General features: G+C 35.2%; 2 protein-coding genes and 1 long non-coding RNA gene across 4 annotated transcripts; 1 reads left to right on the forward strand and 2 right to left on the reverse strand.

Annotated features, from left to right (window-relative positions):
• Nucleotides 1-589: 589 nt before the first annotated feature.
• On the reverse strand, nt 590-5,666 carry LOC144553604 (plasma membrane ATPase-like). Its single transcript, XM_078301836.1, has 12 exons — nt 5,597-5,666; nt 5,351-5,470; nt 4,330-4,428; nt 4,096-4,233; nt 3,327-3,968; nt 3,084-3,203; nt 2,448-2,991; nt 1,832-2,346; nt 1,460-1,633; nt 1,185-1,364; nt 907-1,088; nt 590-758 (listed from the first exon to the last, which is right to left on the reverse strand). Exons 1-12 carry the CDS (start codon nt 5,642-5,644, stop codon nt 662-664), a joined length of 2,859 nt encoding a protein of 952 aa, XP_078157962.1. The 5' UTR covers nt 5,645-5,666; the 3' UTR covers nt 590-661.
• Nucleotides 5,667-10,059: 4,393 nt separating this feature from the next.
• On the forward strand, nt 10,060-10,940 carry LOC144552785 (uncharacterized). Of its 2 annotated transcripts, XR_013511238.1 has the most exons (3): nt 10,060-10,173; nt 10,257-10,442; nt 10,542-10,940. It is a non-coding gene; the product is annotated as an uncharacterized LOC144552785 (long non-coding RNA). The 2 variants fall into 2 exon arrangements; XR_013511237.1 differs by having other exon boundaries at nt 10,070-10,442.
• A 4,656-nt stretch (nt 10,941-15,596) lies between these two features.
• On the reverse strand, nt 15,597-16,957 carry LOC144552647 (uncharacterized). Its single transcript, XM_078300636.1, has 2 exons — nt 16,477-16,957; nt 15,597-16,314 (listed from the first exon to the last, which is right to left on the reverse strand). The coding sequence occupies exons 1-2, from the start codon at nt 16,549-16,551 to the stop codon at nt 15,988-15,990; spliced, it is 402 nt and encodes a 133-aa protein (XP_078156762.1). The 5' UTR covers nt 16,552-16,957; the 3' UTR covers nt 15,597-15,987.
• Between the last annotated feature and the right edge of the window lie 811 nt (nt 16,958-17,768).

Raw genomic sequence — 17,768 nt, forward strand, 5'->3', positions numbered from 1 at the left:
CAAATTGCTTTATGGTGTACTATTTCTACATTACTTAAATTGTGAGCAAAAAATATAATTTTATTTTTATTAGATTAGTATTCTCCAAGTTTCCAACCACCTTTTTGTCTTTTTTCACTCTTTAATTTTAGGGAACTCTAACTTTTTTCACTCTCACAAATCACAATTTTCCAACCACCTTTTCGTTTTCGTCTTCTTCTTCTTCTTCTTTAAATAACGCCTATTTACAGAAAGGTAAAACTTCAAAGAGGCTCTTCTTAACATAGGTTATTGTTTGGTTTTTTCTTCACAGTGCTAGAAGACAGAGAAAAGTAATAGTAATTGATAAGCAAATTAATGTAGTCTCCTCAATTTATCGTGAACAATGTCTAAATTATGCATTATCCGTGGAAGCAACACAAGAATTAAGTCTTAATGACTTGTGTACAGCAAGTCATTTTGAGTAATAAGCTAAACGACATGCATGACATCAATCGAAATAATAATTAAATTAACATTTTGGGAATATAAAAAAACAAATTATCTTCCTAAACAAAGATCAACTAGTAGCTAATGTTTGTTCAACAAAAAAAAAGAAAAGCTAATTACTAACAAGTAATACATCCACCCACAATTAATTCCTTGAGACCTAATTAATGACAAAAATATGATCTCTCCATCCTTACAAAGTGTAGTGCTGCGGGACATTGTCAATGTCTAGCCCCTGGCGTTTCACTACAGCCTCAATCTTTCCCTTGGAAGTGTGAAGCTCCCTAAGCCTACAATTCATGAGTTAATTGCACTGGTTAAGATCATATCATAAGAAAAATAAATTCATATATATATATATATATATATATATATATATATATATATATAGTGTGCTCAATATTTTTGTTAGCATGCATGTGTATATATGATACAAACCTGGCAAGCTCCGCACGTCTCCTGGCTTGCTCTGCGATCTCAGACAATTCTCCATAGGTGCTCTGTTGTTGAGAGGGAAGAGGGGGCTCCACTGTCTTGAGACCATGTATTGTTCTCTGATTTTGGGCCCATTCTGCCTCCCTCTCACCCTTTCCGAAATCCCTCTTTGCTGTGAAGGCCGTCTAAAAATTCAATTTACCCAGAAACTTAGTGTACATTTTAGTTAATATGTTTTTTCAGGCCAAAATGGAACAGTATTGTATGAAAACTGAGGTTACCTTGTTATGTAGTTTGCCCCAGGCCTTGCCGCTCAAGATATAGTGGCTGAAGTATTTGAGAAAGTCTAGGGGGATGTAAGTGACCACACTGTATGCCCAAATGATGCCGGCCCATCCCCATCCACATCCCTTGATTCGGGCAAAGGACCACGATGCATACACAGCAATTATAGTGGCCAGCTATATGATATGGGAGACACCTCATAGTTAGGCAAGAGAAACGATGAAACTATATATATAGCAAACTATATATGTACATGACTTGATGACATTACCAATTGTGCAGCAATAAAGGCACCGACAAGCAAGAGACCGGGCAGCTCCAGCCATGAGAACGTCTTGGAACGTGTAACGAAGATAAGAGCCTGGCTAATAATGCTTACTTGGAGGTAGACTGCTGCCATGAGTTCCTCTTCGCTATTTCTGATTGACCTTACGCCAAACAAATTCTACATTTCAAAAATTAAACACAAGTCTTGAGTTAAGGATTGGAATATTTGATGGTGTAAGGAAATGTTGGCTTTGCATGTTTAAATTTATGCCTTATCAAATTTTGGAGCTCCATAAATAAGTAAATTAATAATAGATGATCTGAACTTTGAAGTGAGTTATGGATAATAGAATAAGTGGATATATATACTACATACAGTGAAGAAATCGGTATTGTGGACAGCAAAATAGAAGACAACGGTCATGATGGCCATGTAGGTTCCGAGCACGATTCCAGTAGTAAATATCTCCTTGAGTTTCCAGGAGTCAGGCAACTTAGAGGGCTTCACACGATCCTTCGATATGGTCATAATGGTGCCATCATTGAGTATAGCAATAATGAGGACCATGAAAGGCGAGAAATCAAAACGCCAAATGAGAGCAAGGAGAAGAAAGCCTAAAACAATACGTATCGTGATGGAAATTGCATAGATTGTGTAGTTTTTCATGCGTTGAAATATACAACGGCTGGTCAGGACAGCACTAACGATGACACTCAGTCCAGCCTCAGTGAGCACGATGTCTGAGGCACTGCGAGCTGCATCTGTTGCATCAGCCACTGCAATGCCAATATCAGCCTTCTTTAATGCTGGTGCATCATTCACACCATCACCAGTCATACCACAGATGTGCTTCCCATCTTGAAGCCGCTTCACGATCTCGTACTTGTGCTCTTCAAAAAAGGATAAGAAGAATGTCAGACATAAATTCTCAAAGCATTTTACACTTGATTTTATTTGACAAAAGTAAGGAGTCTATATATATGTTTCAAACCTGGGAACACTCCAGCAAAGCCATCGGCTTCCTCGATGAGGTCATCAATTGCCACTCCAGCATTTACTACTTGATCGCCTTTGGAACTCAAAAGAGCAGTCGAATGATGCATGTTGGTGCCCATGCCAAGGCGGCGGCCAGTCTCTTTGGCAATAGACAATTGGTCGCCAGTGATCATCTTGACATTCACTCCGAGTTGAAGTGCCCTCTTGATAGTGTCAGCACTGTCGTGCCTTGGTGGGTCGAATATAGGAAGCAAGCCCATGAACTCCCAAGGCCCACCAATGCTTTCCTTGGTAGCCTCCGGCACTTCCTGTCTTGCCACGGCCAACGAGCGGAGGCCACGCGCGGCGAATTTGTCAATAATTCCATGAACCCTTTTCTTTTGATCTTCTTTCAAGTTGCAGAGGTTCACTATTTGTTCTGGGGCTCCCTTGCTTACACGGTGCCATCTCCCATCATTAGAGTCGATGTAGGTAATTGCAGTGCGCTTGTCAACGGGATTGAAGGGGAAAAAGTGAATTTCCTGGATCCCTGCACGTGCCTGTAGACAAATAAAAATGTTATTTTGATATATTAGCTCGAGATTTAATACAATTGTTATCTAAAAGTATAAATTGCTCCAAAAATGAGTACCTCTTTTGGGTCCGCAAGCATTCCAACCATGCAAGTGTCGATAGCATCTTGGTTTTCAACCCTCGAAGCTCTTGCAGCATACAACAAAATCATATCCTTATTCGTGTTTCTAGAGAACACCTGTTCAAAACCAAATGAGTTTGAGCTCAAACCATGGCGACCATTTTAACTGACAAGAATTTCTACCAAGTTACCCTATAAAAAAATGGAGAAGAGGAAAACAAAGTCCATTGTTAAACTGACCTCAATTTGCATAATGTCAACCTCAAGCTTGTTCAAAGTAAGAGTGCCTGTTTTGTCACTGCAAAGCACATCCATGCCAGCCAACTCCTCAATGGCTGTCATCCGCTTGGTGATGGCTCCTTGCTGAGATAATTTATGAGACCCGATAGCCATAGTCACAGATAAGACGGTAGGCATTGCGATAGGGATCCCACCGATAAGCAAGACCAAGAGGTTATCTATTCCTTTGCGATATGAACGATGCTGAACAGCATACATGACAACAATCTCAATAGCTATACCGATACCGATGGTGCAGATACAGAAGTTCCCGATGGAGGTTAGGACCTTTTGGAAGTGTCCCACATTGTTGGTGCTATCGACAAGGTGAGCGGCCTTGCCAAAGAAAGTACGGACACCAGTACCAATAACCACAGCCTCTATTTCTCCTTGTTTGCATGTTGATCCGGAGTAGACTGCTTCACCAGGATTCTTTGTCACCGGGAGGGACTCACCTGTCAAGGCCGACTGATCGATCTTTAGGGCATCACCTTCCAAGAGACGTGCGTCAGCAGGGATGATGTCACCGAGCTTGATACTGATGATATCACCAGGAACCAAGATGGATGCATCCTGTTCTGACCACTTACCATCCCTCAAGACCTGTCAAATGAAAAAGAAAAAGAAAAAGAAAAAGAAAAAGAAAAGACAAGGCATTTATTGGAATATTAAATGGGCAGCTTATGTGAATTTTATTCAAAAAACTTTAATTGAAGAATTAATGGCTCACCTTGGCCTTGGGAGCAAGACTGGCCATGAGGGCAGCTGCGGCATTACCGGCATTGTTTTCCTCTATGAAACTAACTGTAGAGTTTATTATCAGAAGGACAACAATACCCACAAAATCTTGCCAATCCGGAGGCTTACCCTGTCACCATGCAAAAATATAAGAAAACCATTATCAAAAGAAAAGAAATAAAAAATGTTAATTAGTAAATTTGAATTAGAGGAGAAGAAGTATTACCCCTCCATTGGCAAGAAGGATGGCCATGACCGCTGCCGCTTCCATGACCCATGAAAGGGGGTTCCACATGAACCCGAGAAATTTGAGAATCTTCTTCTCCTGCTCAAAACAAAATAAAAATAAAAATAAAAAGGTATAATATTTAAAGCATTAATTGTATTGCTTATCGTACTCTTCCTCTGACATTAAAAATGTAACCTGCCCAACTAATTAACATAACTAGAATAAATCACAATATCAAACATTATTTCATGAGAGATCATCATAGGACCTTTTCTTAAGCCAAATGAAGATCAGATATTTGTGTTGCTGGTCAAGTTGCTTTTCACACGATTATTAAAAAAAAAATTCATGCATAAGAAAACGTATCCATGAATAGTTGGATTGTACGTAATTATAGATTGAAAAAGATTATTTTTTTTTCATAAAAAATAATGATGAATTCAAAAATAAACAAAACAGTACAGATATATTAGACAGAATAAGATAATTCCTTATGTCTAAGAGATCAAATAATGATTTTTACGAAAAAAAATAGTACAAATTTACACTAATGTTTCTATGATAAATTGATAATACAAGGTTTAATGAGCAAAAAAGCAGGAGAAGTACTAGTGCAAGCAAAAATGATAAATTACATGTTGCTACATCAATTTTCTATTTTAACTATTTCTTTGAAAGTCTGTTGGTGTATACAAAAGGCAGCACATAATCGATTATGGAATAAGGGGAAAAGTAACAGAGGAATAACAAATCATAAAAAATTAAGGTGAGAGCTAAAAATAGAGTCATAGAGCAATACAATACAGTCCTTAATTAGTAAAAAGTGGTGATAATCCGATTTAGTGTTCCTAAAATAGGTCAACTCTAATGTAGTATCAAATTGATTTATTAGGAAATAAAATATCATTTCAATGATTAATGACATCCGTGTGAACAAATTGATAATAGCGGTTCGATAGAAATTACGTGCAAGAGAAAATATTTTCTCTTAAATGATTACAAACAAGGTTAGACTAACCTTCTTCTCTTCGAGCTTGTTGGGACCAAATTCGTTGAGGCGTTCCTCCCCTTTGGCGGTTGTGAGACCTTCCCTGTTGCAATTGAGATGTTGAAAGACTTGCTCCAGAGGAAGTCTTTCCTGGAAGATCGATCAATGCACCGAAAAGAAAACATAAGAAAAAGAAAAAAACAACGAATAAGGAAACTAGAAAATTAAGTCTTAATTTAATTAATACGCCATGACAAGGTTTGTATTAGTACTTACGAGATCGACATTCTCGTTCTTTATATCATCCATTGCATCCACCGCCATGTCTCCTGATAACTTTCTCTCTCTCTTTAGAACTCGTTGCAGCACAGAGGAGCTAACGCTCTGTTCCGTGCAGTTGAATTGAAGAAGGCAAAGGGCTCGAACCCCCTTGCTTTTATAGTTAAGTGGGTTACATGCACTTAATTTCTTTTGCTATTATTAGCTGCAGATAGAATCCCTAATTGTTTCCCCTCTCTATTTTTATTTCGAACTGGAATAAGTCTCTTTATTTCGACCAACTTATAATAGAATTACATATTTTGGTAGGTCCTTTTTTTATTACTGTTTTTTTATAGGAACAATGACTCCAAAATACCTGCTTGTACTGCAAATTTAGATACCTAAAACCATCTAAGAACAACCAGTGGATGCATAAACGGATATTATCATTATCCCTACCGCATGCGCTAATTTTGGATTTGATTGTTGCATGCAGCTTGATAGTATATATATCAACTTTTTTTTTTTTTTTTTTAAAAAAAAATTCTGTACAACATGGTATGGCTAATTAAAATGTTAATTAGAGTGATTTGTAAAAATCTAACTATACATAAGGTGCTTATTTTTGCCCTGCTACATGACAGAGCATAAACAATGACATTTTTTTAAAAAAAAAAAAAAAAAAAACAAGGCGCTACACAGCACCACCTGTTTCATTTTATTGAAATAGCATCGAAACAGTACAATTTGCTATTTTGCTTCAATCCCTGTATCTGTCTAAATGTGCATGCCTTAGATCTATTTATTGCTCCTCCTAATTACATATTCCTTAATTTGACATTAACAATAATCCAATTATTCGGCTGAAACCCTCTTCAGCTCAGTAATTTGGGCAAGATGTCCAAAATCGATTTGGGCCTTTAATTATTTGAGGAGGAAAAGATCGAGCACTGTCGAAGAATTATCGATTTGTTCATATCAAACTAGGCTCCGAAAAAAGCCCAAGAGTTTTAATAGCTCAATTACAACTAAAATTGTACATGCTGGCCTCGATCAATTTATTTGCTCCTCCAGAAAGTACGACAATATTTCGAGAATCTAATCCGATCTTCTTATATATATCACAATAAAATTAGATTTTTTTTTTTTTATCTCTTTTTGTGTCTCAACAGTACATAAATATTAAGAAGAGAAAGCGACTAGCTATTTCATCCTCCGACCAATAAATAGATATCTGATCGATTTTTGATTTGATGCCGCTCGAATGCCCCCCTTCTCTTCCCTCCATTTATGGTATTGGTAGATACGCGCAGGTTGTTTTTGCTACATTAGTTGGGAATTGGGATTGACCGTGCATAGGTTAGTATGGTGGTCTTCAAATTGATTATTAGATGATTCCTACTTCCTATTTCACAAATACCGAAAATAACACACTTTTAGAGAGCAATGATTTTTCTATCAAGTTTCTAAGATTACAAGATGGACTCTATTTCTTCGTCTAAAATTTTCAATTTGTATAAATTGCACAACTTTATATAGAGAATTAATATTTATATATTTTAAAAGTTTTTTTTTTGAGAAAAAATAAGAGTCATGCCCATATTTGATTAATAATCGCGGTTACAAAAGGGTTACAACTGCATGTGCAAAAACAAAACAGAAGTTGCTCAAGAAAAAATTGAGCTAGAAGTAAAAGAAAAAATCTTTACACATCTCTCCCTCCATATGACAAACATTGCGATTAGTAGCGTTCCTCTAGCCTTTTTATTGATTCCTTGCGTGAGTGACTCAACTAGCCGAAGCCTCATTTGCCTATCTATATCCATGAGCCAATACATTTCTTTTGCAAAGGAGCACTCTCCTACCATGTGCCTTGCTGATTCTGCCTCACAGTGGCATATGAGACACATATTTGTTATCGGCCATCCCCTCACTAGTACAAAAAAATCCTTTTATAGCGGTTAGAATCCATGTCCCCAATTGTGGCTCCAGAGTGATATCTAGTCTCTTTGTTCATAGATGTGTGTTACCGCTCCTTCTCAAAATTGTTGACTAGCCTACAGTGCACCGGTGAATAGTGGTGAAAATGGTAGTAGGTTGTTGTTAAGACTTGTCCCTTGAAAAATTGGTTTTCACATTCTTTGTTGAGGCTTTTGCCAGTACCAACACCACTTCATTAGCAAAGCTTTGTTAAAGCCTACTAAGTCTACTACCTTAAGTCCACCATACATTTTCGATCTGCAAACCATCTCCCAATTAGCCATGTTCATTTTGCTTGAGTGCTCCCCTACTCCGTGCCATAGAAACTTTTTCCTGATTCTATTTATTTGGTTGATAACCCATTTTGGCAGTTTTAGAACCATCATGAAGTAAGTTGGCAATGCTGATAGAACCGCATTCAAGAGGACCAGTCTGCCTGCAATTGAAACGCATTCAGGAAGTCCATTGCAATGATGAAGATTAATGGTGAGAGCGGATTGCCTTGTCGAACTCCTCTTTTCAGTATGATGTTCTTTCCTAGAAGTCTGTTTACTATGACCTATGAGGTTCCTGGTAAAACTGATTGCCGGATCCACGTGAGCCATGCGCTTGGAAATCCGATATTCTCCATAACTCTTAACATGAAGTCCCAGCTGACCGTATCGAAAGCCTTTAATTTTTATGTCTGCCTTATATATAGAGCCATCGGCGTCCTTTGTTGTTTTGCTCTGCTTAGGGCCTGTTGGGCATAGATGAAGCTCTTTGTTATTTGCCTATTTTTAAGGAAGCCCGTCTGTGCATTGTCAATGGCTTCTGTTATTTGCCTATTTTTAAAAGTATAAATATCTTTATGCATATGTCATTTTTAAGATAATTTCTTTTAAGTTCTGTCTCATTTTTACGAACAAAATGAATTCAATATATATTAAATATATTTTTTCTCTATCATTTTGATGATCGTCTATATCTTTTACGAATTGAACCATAAAATTATTTTTGTTTTGTATTCCAAAATGAAACGATTTATGTGTTGTGAGGGCTCTAATATTTGATCATGGATATGTGAAATATATTTAAATGATATTCACACCTCGAGAATAATCACCACAAAATAAATAAATGATGATCATCGTTTTCATTAGGTTTTTATTATTTTTTTATTTAAGGATAGGATCTATTTATATAGAAATCTCTGTAAAATAAGGAGCAGTCATTCCACCGATCTATTTAAGGATAGGCCTAAACTCCGATAATATTACAATATATTATAGTTATTATTAATATATTAATATTATATAATTAGTCCTTCACCAACTCTAATCAAATAAGGAATAGTTTAAGCTATGATTTAACTTTAGGTCTCAACCAAACATGAATAATTTAGACCGATCTAAGTTGGAATAACCAATTTAGGCCTCTTTAGCTTTAGGCCACAACAAAACATAGGGTATAGAAGTTACTATATGCAGCCGATTTTTTTAAAAATACAAAAAAAAAAAAAAATTTATTAAAAATAACCATGTTTTGAGTGAAATTTTAAAAATACCCAGGCCGCAGATTTTTTTTGCACTCCGGAATTTTTATTCCGGGCCGCGGAAAAAATTTGCATCCCGAATTTTTTTTTTTTTTTTTTTTTAGAATTTTTTATTCGGAGCGCAGATTTTTTTTGCGGCCAGGATATTTTTTTTTTTTTTTTAGAGTTTGGAGAAAGAAAATATCCATTGTTTGATTTTTTTTATAAACTCATTTTTTTTAATAATATATGTGTATATATAATATAATATATGTATAACTCATTTTTTTTATAATATATGTATAATATATGTATTTGTATAGATATGTATATGTATATAATATTTATGTATATGTGTATACATAAATATTATATAAATATACATATATTATACATATATTATAAAAAAATGAGTTATACATATATTATATACACATATATACATATACATATATATACATACACATACACATACACATACACATACACATACACATACACATACACATACACATATACATATACATATATTATATTATATATACATACACATATATTATTAAAAAAAATGAGTTTATAAAAAAAATCAAACCATGGATATTTTCTTTCTCCAAACTCTAAAAAAAAATAATAAAAAAAAATATACATATACATATACATATACATACATATTATATACATATACATATATATTTATATATACATATACATAAATATTATATACATATACATATATTATAAAAAAAATGAGTTATACATATTATATACACATATATACATATACATATACATATATGAGTAATGCTATCCTACTTCACGAATTAAACAGCATGTTTTAATTCACGTTTCTGACCCTCCGATCTGCTTCAAAAATAGAGTAAATCAGCGATGATGAGATGTTAAAACTGCGGAACTGGACATCTCCAGTTAGCCCCCTTTACATTTCAGCACGCCAAATTTCTGAAATGGACGTCTCCAATTAAACCCCAGACGCGACCCGACCCCTCTCCTTCTGGCGAAAACCTAAGGCGAGAGAGAGGCGACCCGACTCCTCTCCTTCTCTTTCGCTCTCACCTCTCTCTTTCTCTCTCTCAGTACGGTACGGCACTACTGGTACGTAACTGTCAGGTTAAATTTTATTTTTAATTCTTTTATCTGAAATTGGAATTGTGATGGTTTCAGGTGACGTATGTGTAGAAAGGAAGCGGGAGGGTGCAGGTGGTGGGGATAGATGGGAAACGGGTGCTTGAGAGTTGAGACAGGTATCAGGAGGCCTGCTGTTTATTGTGCCGAGGTTTTTTGTTGTATCAAAAATTGCTGATCCTGAGGGCATGGAGTGGTTCAGATCTCTATCATCACTACTCCAAAGTAATTCATATAAACTCCTCATTTTAGGTCAATTTGGTATTTTATATGCATTAATTATATAACTATAATTATTATTTTGGAAATGCACCCTGTGTTTAGTCACTTGGCCGGGAGGACATCAGTTTGGAAAGCAATTTCTCCTCAAGCACTGGAGGCTTCATTTGGCACCACATCTGAATTAGAGCAGCTATTTCTCTCCAAACGCACCTCTGACGCTATCTTCTTTCCTCCCAAGTGAATAAAAAATAATAGATGGAGGATATATCTGCATATAACATGTGATATGTATGATATATCTTGTCATTATATCTTAGTTTTATATGGATAGTGGGGGCTGTTAGTTATCTTCTGTTTTATTGTTGGATCTTTGTTTATCTGTTCTCAAAAGAATAAGTGAGAGAGGCTTTCTTATAACTTTTGTTGCCAGGATGTTAACGGGATTTGAAATAATGCAACATTTTAGGATAATGAGTTCTTCACCTGTGCTGTTTGTGTTAATTATTATTACAAAAATATTTTTGGGAGAAAGTATGATTACTGGTACTTTTAGAACAATAGCTGAAAGTGTTGTTTCTTGTTAAACCACATGACAGTATCGCTGTTTGTCAAAAGGTTGGCGATGCTTCGGTGGTGAAATTTTCGAATTGAATGCTTGAATGAACCACATGACAGTATCTATGCTCTTTTTTATGTTTGGTACATGGTCTCTTTTTTATGCTTGCTCTTTTTATTGTTTGGTACATGGTACTAATTATAAAATGCTTGCTCTTTCTTATAGTATCAAATATCTTTACCTTTACACGATGAAGACAGCATGTTGCAATAATAAATTAGAGTTGCTAAGTCATGTTGTTCCTACAAGAATTTGTTGCACCAAGCAAAAACAGAAGACAGTACAAATACCAATACGCACTAAATTAACAAGCACAGTACATAAAATAATTCAGAAGCCACTCCTTAATTTCTTGAATACACAAAATACAATACATAGTCTAACAAAATGAAGAGAACAAGGCATATTCCAAACAAAATGACATAGTCTATCACTAAATAAAAAGAACAACAACATGTCTTATAAATCGACCTCATCATATTAGTAAAATTCTGCCAGCTTTTGAAGTTTGAACACCACTCTCCTCATCAGCAAAAGGTCTAGTCAAAGTTCAAACTAGCGAACTCGACTTTTTTTCAGTTAGCTCTGTCCTAAGAGTACTGGCTGTGTTTTTCTACGTTCATATCATCTAACTAATTTAGGTCACTCTACTCAAAATTGGAGGATCAGAAACTAAGCCCATGAATGAACAGATCGGACACGCAAAACTGCTGAAGGCATGAGACTATTTGGTATTGGTACGTTGTGGAGCTGTCTAATCCGGTTGATATTTCATCCATAAATAGAGCTTTTGAAGGCCCAATTATCATCTCTCCTGATAAAATAATATATATACTTCTATTAAATGAACATACATCAACCAATCAAACACCAATTCTAACTAAACACAGGGCTGCATTTCCAAAATAATAATTATAGTTATATAATTAATGCATATAAAACACCAAATTGACCTAAAATGAGGAGTTTATATGAATTACTTTGGCGTAGTACCACTCCATGCCCTCAGGATCAGCAATTTTCGATACAACAAAAAACCTCGGCACAATAAACAGCAGGAGAGGGGTAAGTCGGAACCTTTAGAGTTGTACTGATTGGAAAGCCCTTTCTTTTGCAACACCACATTGTTTAGTTAAAATTGGATAGAATTATACACACTAAATTGCCTCTAGTATCCCAGTGCATTAATTGAAACAAACAAATTAATGCAATGCTTTCATCATTTCTTTTCTTTAATGCAATGCTTCTTCTTTTTTTGTTTGCTCAAGTCCAGTAATTGAATTCAGCTGCTACAAACACTGGATTAAAAGGATTCTCATCCCATAAATAATACAAGGAAAAATAAATGCCAGATGAGGGGTCAAACAAACAAATTCAAAACCCTACTAAGTAGTGCTGCAAAATTACCGTTCAAATATTAGATCCGATCATGTACGATTTTTGAAGCAGATTGGAGGGTCAAATAACATGTATTGGAGACGTCCATTTCCGCAAATCTCAGATCGGAGGGTCAGAAACGTGAATTAAAACAGGCAGTTTAATTCGTGAAGTAGGATAGCATTACTCTACATATATTATATATACATGTACATATATGTAGGGTCTGTCTAAATTGCTGCTGGCAGCATTTCGGCAGAGGTGCTGCCGGGGCTATATTTAGCCGTGTGATGTCCAAACAACAAATCCAAACCGTTAGATGTTTAATCTATATTATAATCTACTTGGAGACCAAATTTTACATTTTTTGGAATTTTTTTACTATATATTAAGCTGGTTTGAAAACCGCTGATTTCAGTAAATTTCTGCAGCATTGAAATCAGCAGTTTTCAAACCAGCTTAATATATAGTAAAAAAATTCCAAAAAATGTAAAATTTGGTCTCCAAGTAGATTATAATATAGATTAAACATCTAACGGTTTAGATTTGTCGTTTGAACATCAAAAAATAGAAAAAACGGTGGCAGCACTGCCGGCAGAAATGCTGCCGGCAGCAAATTAGCCACAGCCCATATATGTACATGTATATATAATATATGTACATATATATATATGAGGAGGGTTCAAATGCCTCCATTTTTTGTGCTTCCATCATGCCTCCATTTTTAAAAACTTAAATAACTCAAAGTTTAGAACTTAAATGTCAAAATAAAACCGTTAGATATGATCTATGTTATTTTCTCTATGTGCCCATAAAAAATTATCACATTTTTATTTTATTTTTATTTGAATCAATAAGTTAAAAAATCAACGTCTAGAAATTATCTACATTAGTATACATTTTTACAAGTTCAAGATGACAACCAAAACAAAGTTGAAATGCCATAATTTTTTACACATGCATAGATAAAGTGATGTAGTTCATATCCAACGGTTTTATTTTGAATTTTAAGATTTAAATTTTGAGTTATTAAAGCTTTTAAAAATGAAGGCATGATGGAGGCACAAAAAATGAAGGCATTTGAACCCTCCTCTATATACATATACATATACATATATTATACATATATTATATTATATACACACACATATTATTAAAAAAAATGAGTTTATAAAAAAAAATCAAACCATAGATATTTTTTTCTCCAAACTCCAAACTCTAAAAAAAAAAAAAAAAAATCCGGGCCGCAGAAAAAATCTGCGCTCGGAATAAAAAAATTCGGGGCGCAAATTTTTTCCGCGGCCCGGAATAAAAATTCCGGAGGGCAAAAAAAATCTGCGGCCTGGGTATTTTTAAAATTTCACTCAAAACCTGATTATTTTTAATAAAATAATTTATTTTTTTGGTATTTTAAAAAAAAATCGGTATATGCAGTATAATTCTAAAGGGAAAATTGTGAAAATGCCACTCAAAAACTTTGAAATTGGGAGAATGCCACTTCAAATTTGGAAATTGAGAAAATATCATTCTAAACTTGATTAATTTGTGAAAATGCCATTATACGTTATTCTTATACTATTTTGATATACATATTTCTCTATTTCCAATTATGCCCTTTATACAATTAGTTTATTTTACCAATGCATGCCTCCAGTTCTAAAATGCCTCTTCTTCTAATCTCATTTGTGCGATACATCCAGAACCGGCGATCAGTCTAGGCAATTCGGATCAACGCTCAGACCACCCTTCGCCCCTCTATCTCTCTCTCTCTCTCTCTCGCACGCTATCCGTCGATCTCTCACATACTCTTCGTTGCTCTGTCTCCTATCATACTTCTCTCCCTCGGTCTCGCGTTAGCCTCACCTCGGCCTGTGCCAGTGGTCGTCTCTCCTCCGCCTTGCAAGGAATCAAAAGAGCACCATGCAAGTCTCTCTCTCTCCCTCTCCATCATAGGTGATTTTGGAAGGAAGCTAACGTATCTGTGGAAGATTGGTTTGAAATATTTGCACTTTTGGTTCATCAATTAGCCGAGATGTTTTTCCATGTGGGATTTCTTGCCGAAATTATCCATGCTAATTTGAAATTAAAAACACAATGTAGGGGATAAGATCAAAACTTAAAGAGAAATAATGGCTAGGAGACAAAAGACAGCGCCAATTGGAGCTGGAACTTACAAACACCAGAGAACTTCAGTTTAACCTTGAAATGGAAAGGGAGTTGGAGCTAGTTCAATCTGGAGCTAGGTCAGAGAACTTTCATGTTGTGGATTTGTGTGAAATTTGTACTGTTATGGGTGAAATTTTTATTGTTATGTGTGAAACTTATAGTAGTGTAAATCTGTTTGGATTATGCTTGATTGAAATCTGTTATATGCTTGTTTGGATTATGCTTGATTTTTACTTGATAGAATTAAGCTTAATTGAAGCCTGTTATATTCTGGCCAACTTTGTTATTTCAAGTAATTGTGCTATTTGTTTTGCTATACGCAGTTATATTCAAAGCTCAACCCTTGTCTGGGTTAATTGATTTTTGCATTCTCGGGGATAATTGGTCAAGATTAGTACTTTAGGTACTTTTATAATGTAATGAAATGAATGTCATATGCTTAAAATAATAGAATGCTTGCTTATTTTGGTCATACTGGTTGACTTCACGATGTAATGAATAATGTATAACTGAAATGATGTGTAGATGTTTAAATTATTTTGTAGTCTGTTTGTTTACAATGTGCCTAATTGAAGTGCTTATTTATTAGATTGATATATTTACTCGCAATTATTTCGAAACTTGTCATGCATATGGGATGTACTCATTTTTTTTTTTTTTTGTTAAAATTGGTACCAACCATGTTGAGTTCATATTTGGCTCATATAAGCATCATATACCAGTGCAAAAATATTTTCAATAAATATAAGCATATGTTACACATACGAAAGCATACAAATGCAACATTCAATATGAAAAACAATAATCCATTTGAAAGATTTCTTTGCATGCATTGAAATTACAAAAAAACAACACCATCATTGACAATCCAGATTATTGTCAATGAAGCTTAATGTGAAGCTTCTAACCTTTACATTATTCAATCCAGATGCCAGATACATGCACTGCCTTGAAGGCTGTTGTTCAACCATTGAGCTGTTGAACATGAGCTTAATGTATGAGGCAATATAGAGGAACTTACATTTATTAAACACAAATGTCACTCACTTAATTATCATAAATTACAATCAATAGCTAAAGACCTAAAGTGAAATTCATAACACAGACTAATTCATCAAAATATAAACATTGTGATAGAAAAGGCAAGATAAACGTGCATCTATAACTATACTGCTGAACTACAGCAAATTCAGAAATTTTCATATGCAATTCTCTTAAAGAGGCTAGCATTGAGGCATACAGGTTGTTTTCATTATAATATCATATATGAGATTCAATTCCCCCCCCCAATTAACAAAAAGACACAAGAACACAACCCAACAGACTACCAGTACAGTCTGGTTGTTATTTCACGGGCATCTAAGTCGACACCTCCCCTCGATGTTTATTTCAGAAAGGATCATGAAGTGGCTGCTGCTGCTGTTGTATCTCAGGCAACAATTGAGGAGCGTCAAAATATGCCATGTCAAACGCCCCTTCAACAGCATCAGGTGCATCCCCATTGCCAATGCTCTGCATAATAGAATCAAACTCAGGAAAATCATTGATTTCCAAGAACTCTTCTTCTTCATTTATTGATGTGGAGGAAGGCTGTGCAGCAAAACTGTTGCTATAGCCATACCAGGCTCTTTCTTTTGAGACATGAGAAGCATTGACATCAACACAAGATGGCATCCCGTTGTGGACTCTTACATCTGCTTCAGTGAAAACCGAGGCCTGTATATATAGAATACAGTGAGAAAAGAACACATAATTAACTGCCATTTCATCATACAAAGGAACGAAAAGGCAAACTAAATAAACTGTTATCTCTAAGAAGTTTATTGATTTTCAAACTGGAAAACTACAAATATAATCGGTATCGAATAGAGTTTAAACCTCAGGGTTTTGAGCAGGTTGCAATTGAGTAAAATCAGACTGCTCAAAATTCGAAGTCGTCTCCAGTCTCCACATTGCTATGTCCACTCTGAAACTGTGAATTTGCCTCCGGAATGCTAAATTCGCTCTCAAACTGTGAACTCATCTCCAAATTGTCAAATCCACACCAAGCACTCCCTTGTGAGAACGAAGAAACATCAACAAATGGAGGCATTGGCTGATTGACCCTGAAATCTCCAACCACATTAATCTGCAACAGACATTGAAAATGACAATTAATATGCGTCAAATTATAATTTTGCACATAACCGAATAAAACCAAACAGTTGATATGTTTTTCTCGTAGTGTTGATTATTGATTTTTTTTTCATTATTATACCAACTTGGTTGTTTGTAAGCAAAAGGCTTTAATAATCAAAATGTTTCAAGTTCAACTTTCTGATCCAGTGAACATCAAAAGAAGGTTTATGTCTATATTGAATAAAAAAGAAGGATTTTCTACCTGGATTAACCTGATTATACATGCATATGAAAATATGAATTGTAACTTTCTGTAGTTCAAAATGAAGAGTACACTGTACTAATTAACAGAATTGTTGAGAGTTCGTATAATAGAGAAATCTACCTACATCAATGGATTCAGAGTATAAATTATACAGGGGTTTAATTAGCGAAAATAGGAACACTGATCATCAGATGGCATATTTCTTCTTAGGTGTAATGTACACAACTTTTCAACTAAAAGGCACCAGGGGATTATAGCGCTTAACAAACAAGCAACTAGATTATGGAAAACCTGACAAAAAAAAGAGAAGAAAGGAAGTACCGGGGAGATCCCAGGGCTCGGATTTGTACATGTCGACATCGGCGATCATGTGTGGAGAAAGGCGGTGACCGCAAACCTTGGGCTTAAGGTAGTAGAGAACAAGCTCCTCGTCTGTGGGGCTGAATCGGAACCCTGGAGGCTGGCTACCACTCTGTCTCCAACCTCCCATCTCTCTATCGCACTTTCTCGCGTGAAAGAGAAGAGAGGAGGCAGATGGATTTGGGATGGTTTGTGTTGCTTGAGTGAGGGTATTTTAGTCAATACTTTCATTTTTATTTTTTAACAAGATTAATGGTGTAAGAATACATTATAAATGGTATTTTCACAATTTTAGAAGTTTTATAGTGGCATTTTCACAATTTTGAAGTTTGTAGTGGCAATCTCACAATTTCAAGGTTTTGCAGTGGCAATCTCACAATTTACCCAATTCTAAAAGTCTGTTATTTTGGGGATAGTGAAATCCGAA

Source organism: Carex rostrata, chromosome 4 (genome assembly GCF_964058835.1).
Source record: "Carex rostrata chromosome 4, lpCarRost1.2, whole genome shotgun sequence".
Taxonomy (NCBI): domain Eukaryota; kingdom Viridiplantae; phylum Streptophyta; class Magnoliopsida; order Poales; family Cyperaceae; genus Carex; species Carex rostrata.

What these genes read in the sequence shown, in the direction of transcription:
- LOC144553604 (XM_078301836.1), bottom strand. Translation starts at nt 5,644, where the DNA reads ATGGCGGTGGATGCAATGGATGATATAAAGAACGAGAATGTCGATCTC. An exon ending in AGAACGAGAATGTCGATCTC is followed by an intron (nt 5,471 to 5,596) that starts GTAAGTACTAAT and finishes TCGATCTTCCAG; the next exon opens with GAAAGACTTCCTCTGGAGCA. An exon ending in GGGGCAAACTACATAACAAG is followed by an intron (nt 1,089 to 1,184) that starts GTAACCTCAGTT and finishes TTGAATTTTTAG; the next exon opens with ACGGCCTTCACAGCAAAGAG.
- LOC144552647 (XM_078300636.1), bottom strand. Translation starts at nt 16,551, where the DNA reads ATGTGGAGACTGGAGACGACTTCGAATTTTGAGCAGTCTGATTTTACT. An exon ending in AACCTGCTCAAAACCCTGAG is followed by an intron (nt 16,315 to 16,476) that starts GTTTAAACTCTA and finishes CTATATATACAG; the next exon opens with GCCTCGGTTTTCACTGAAGC.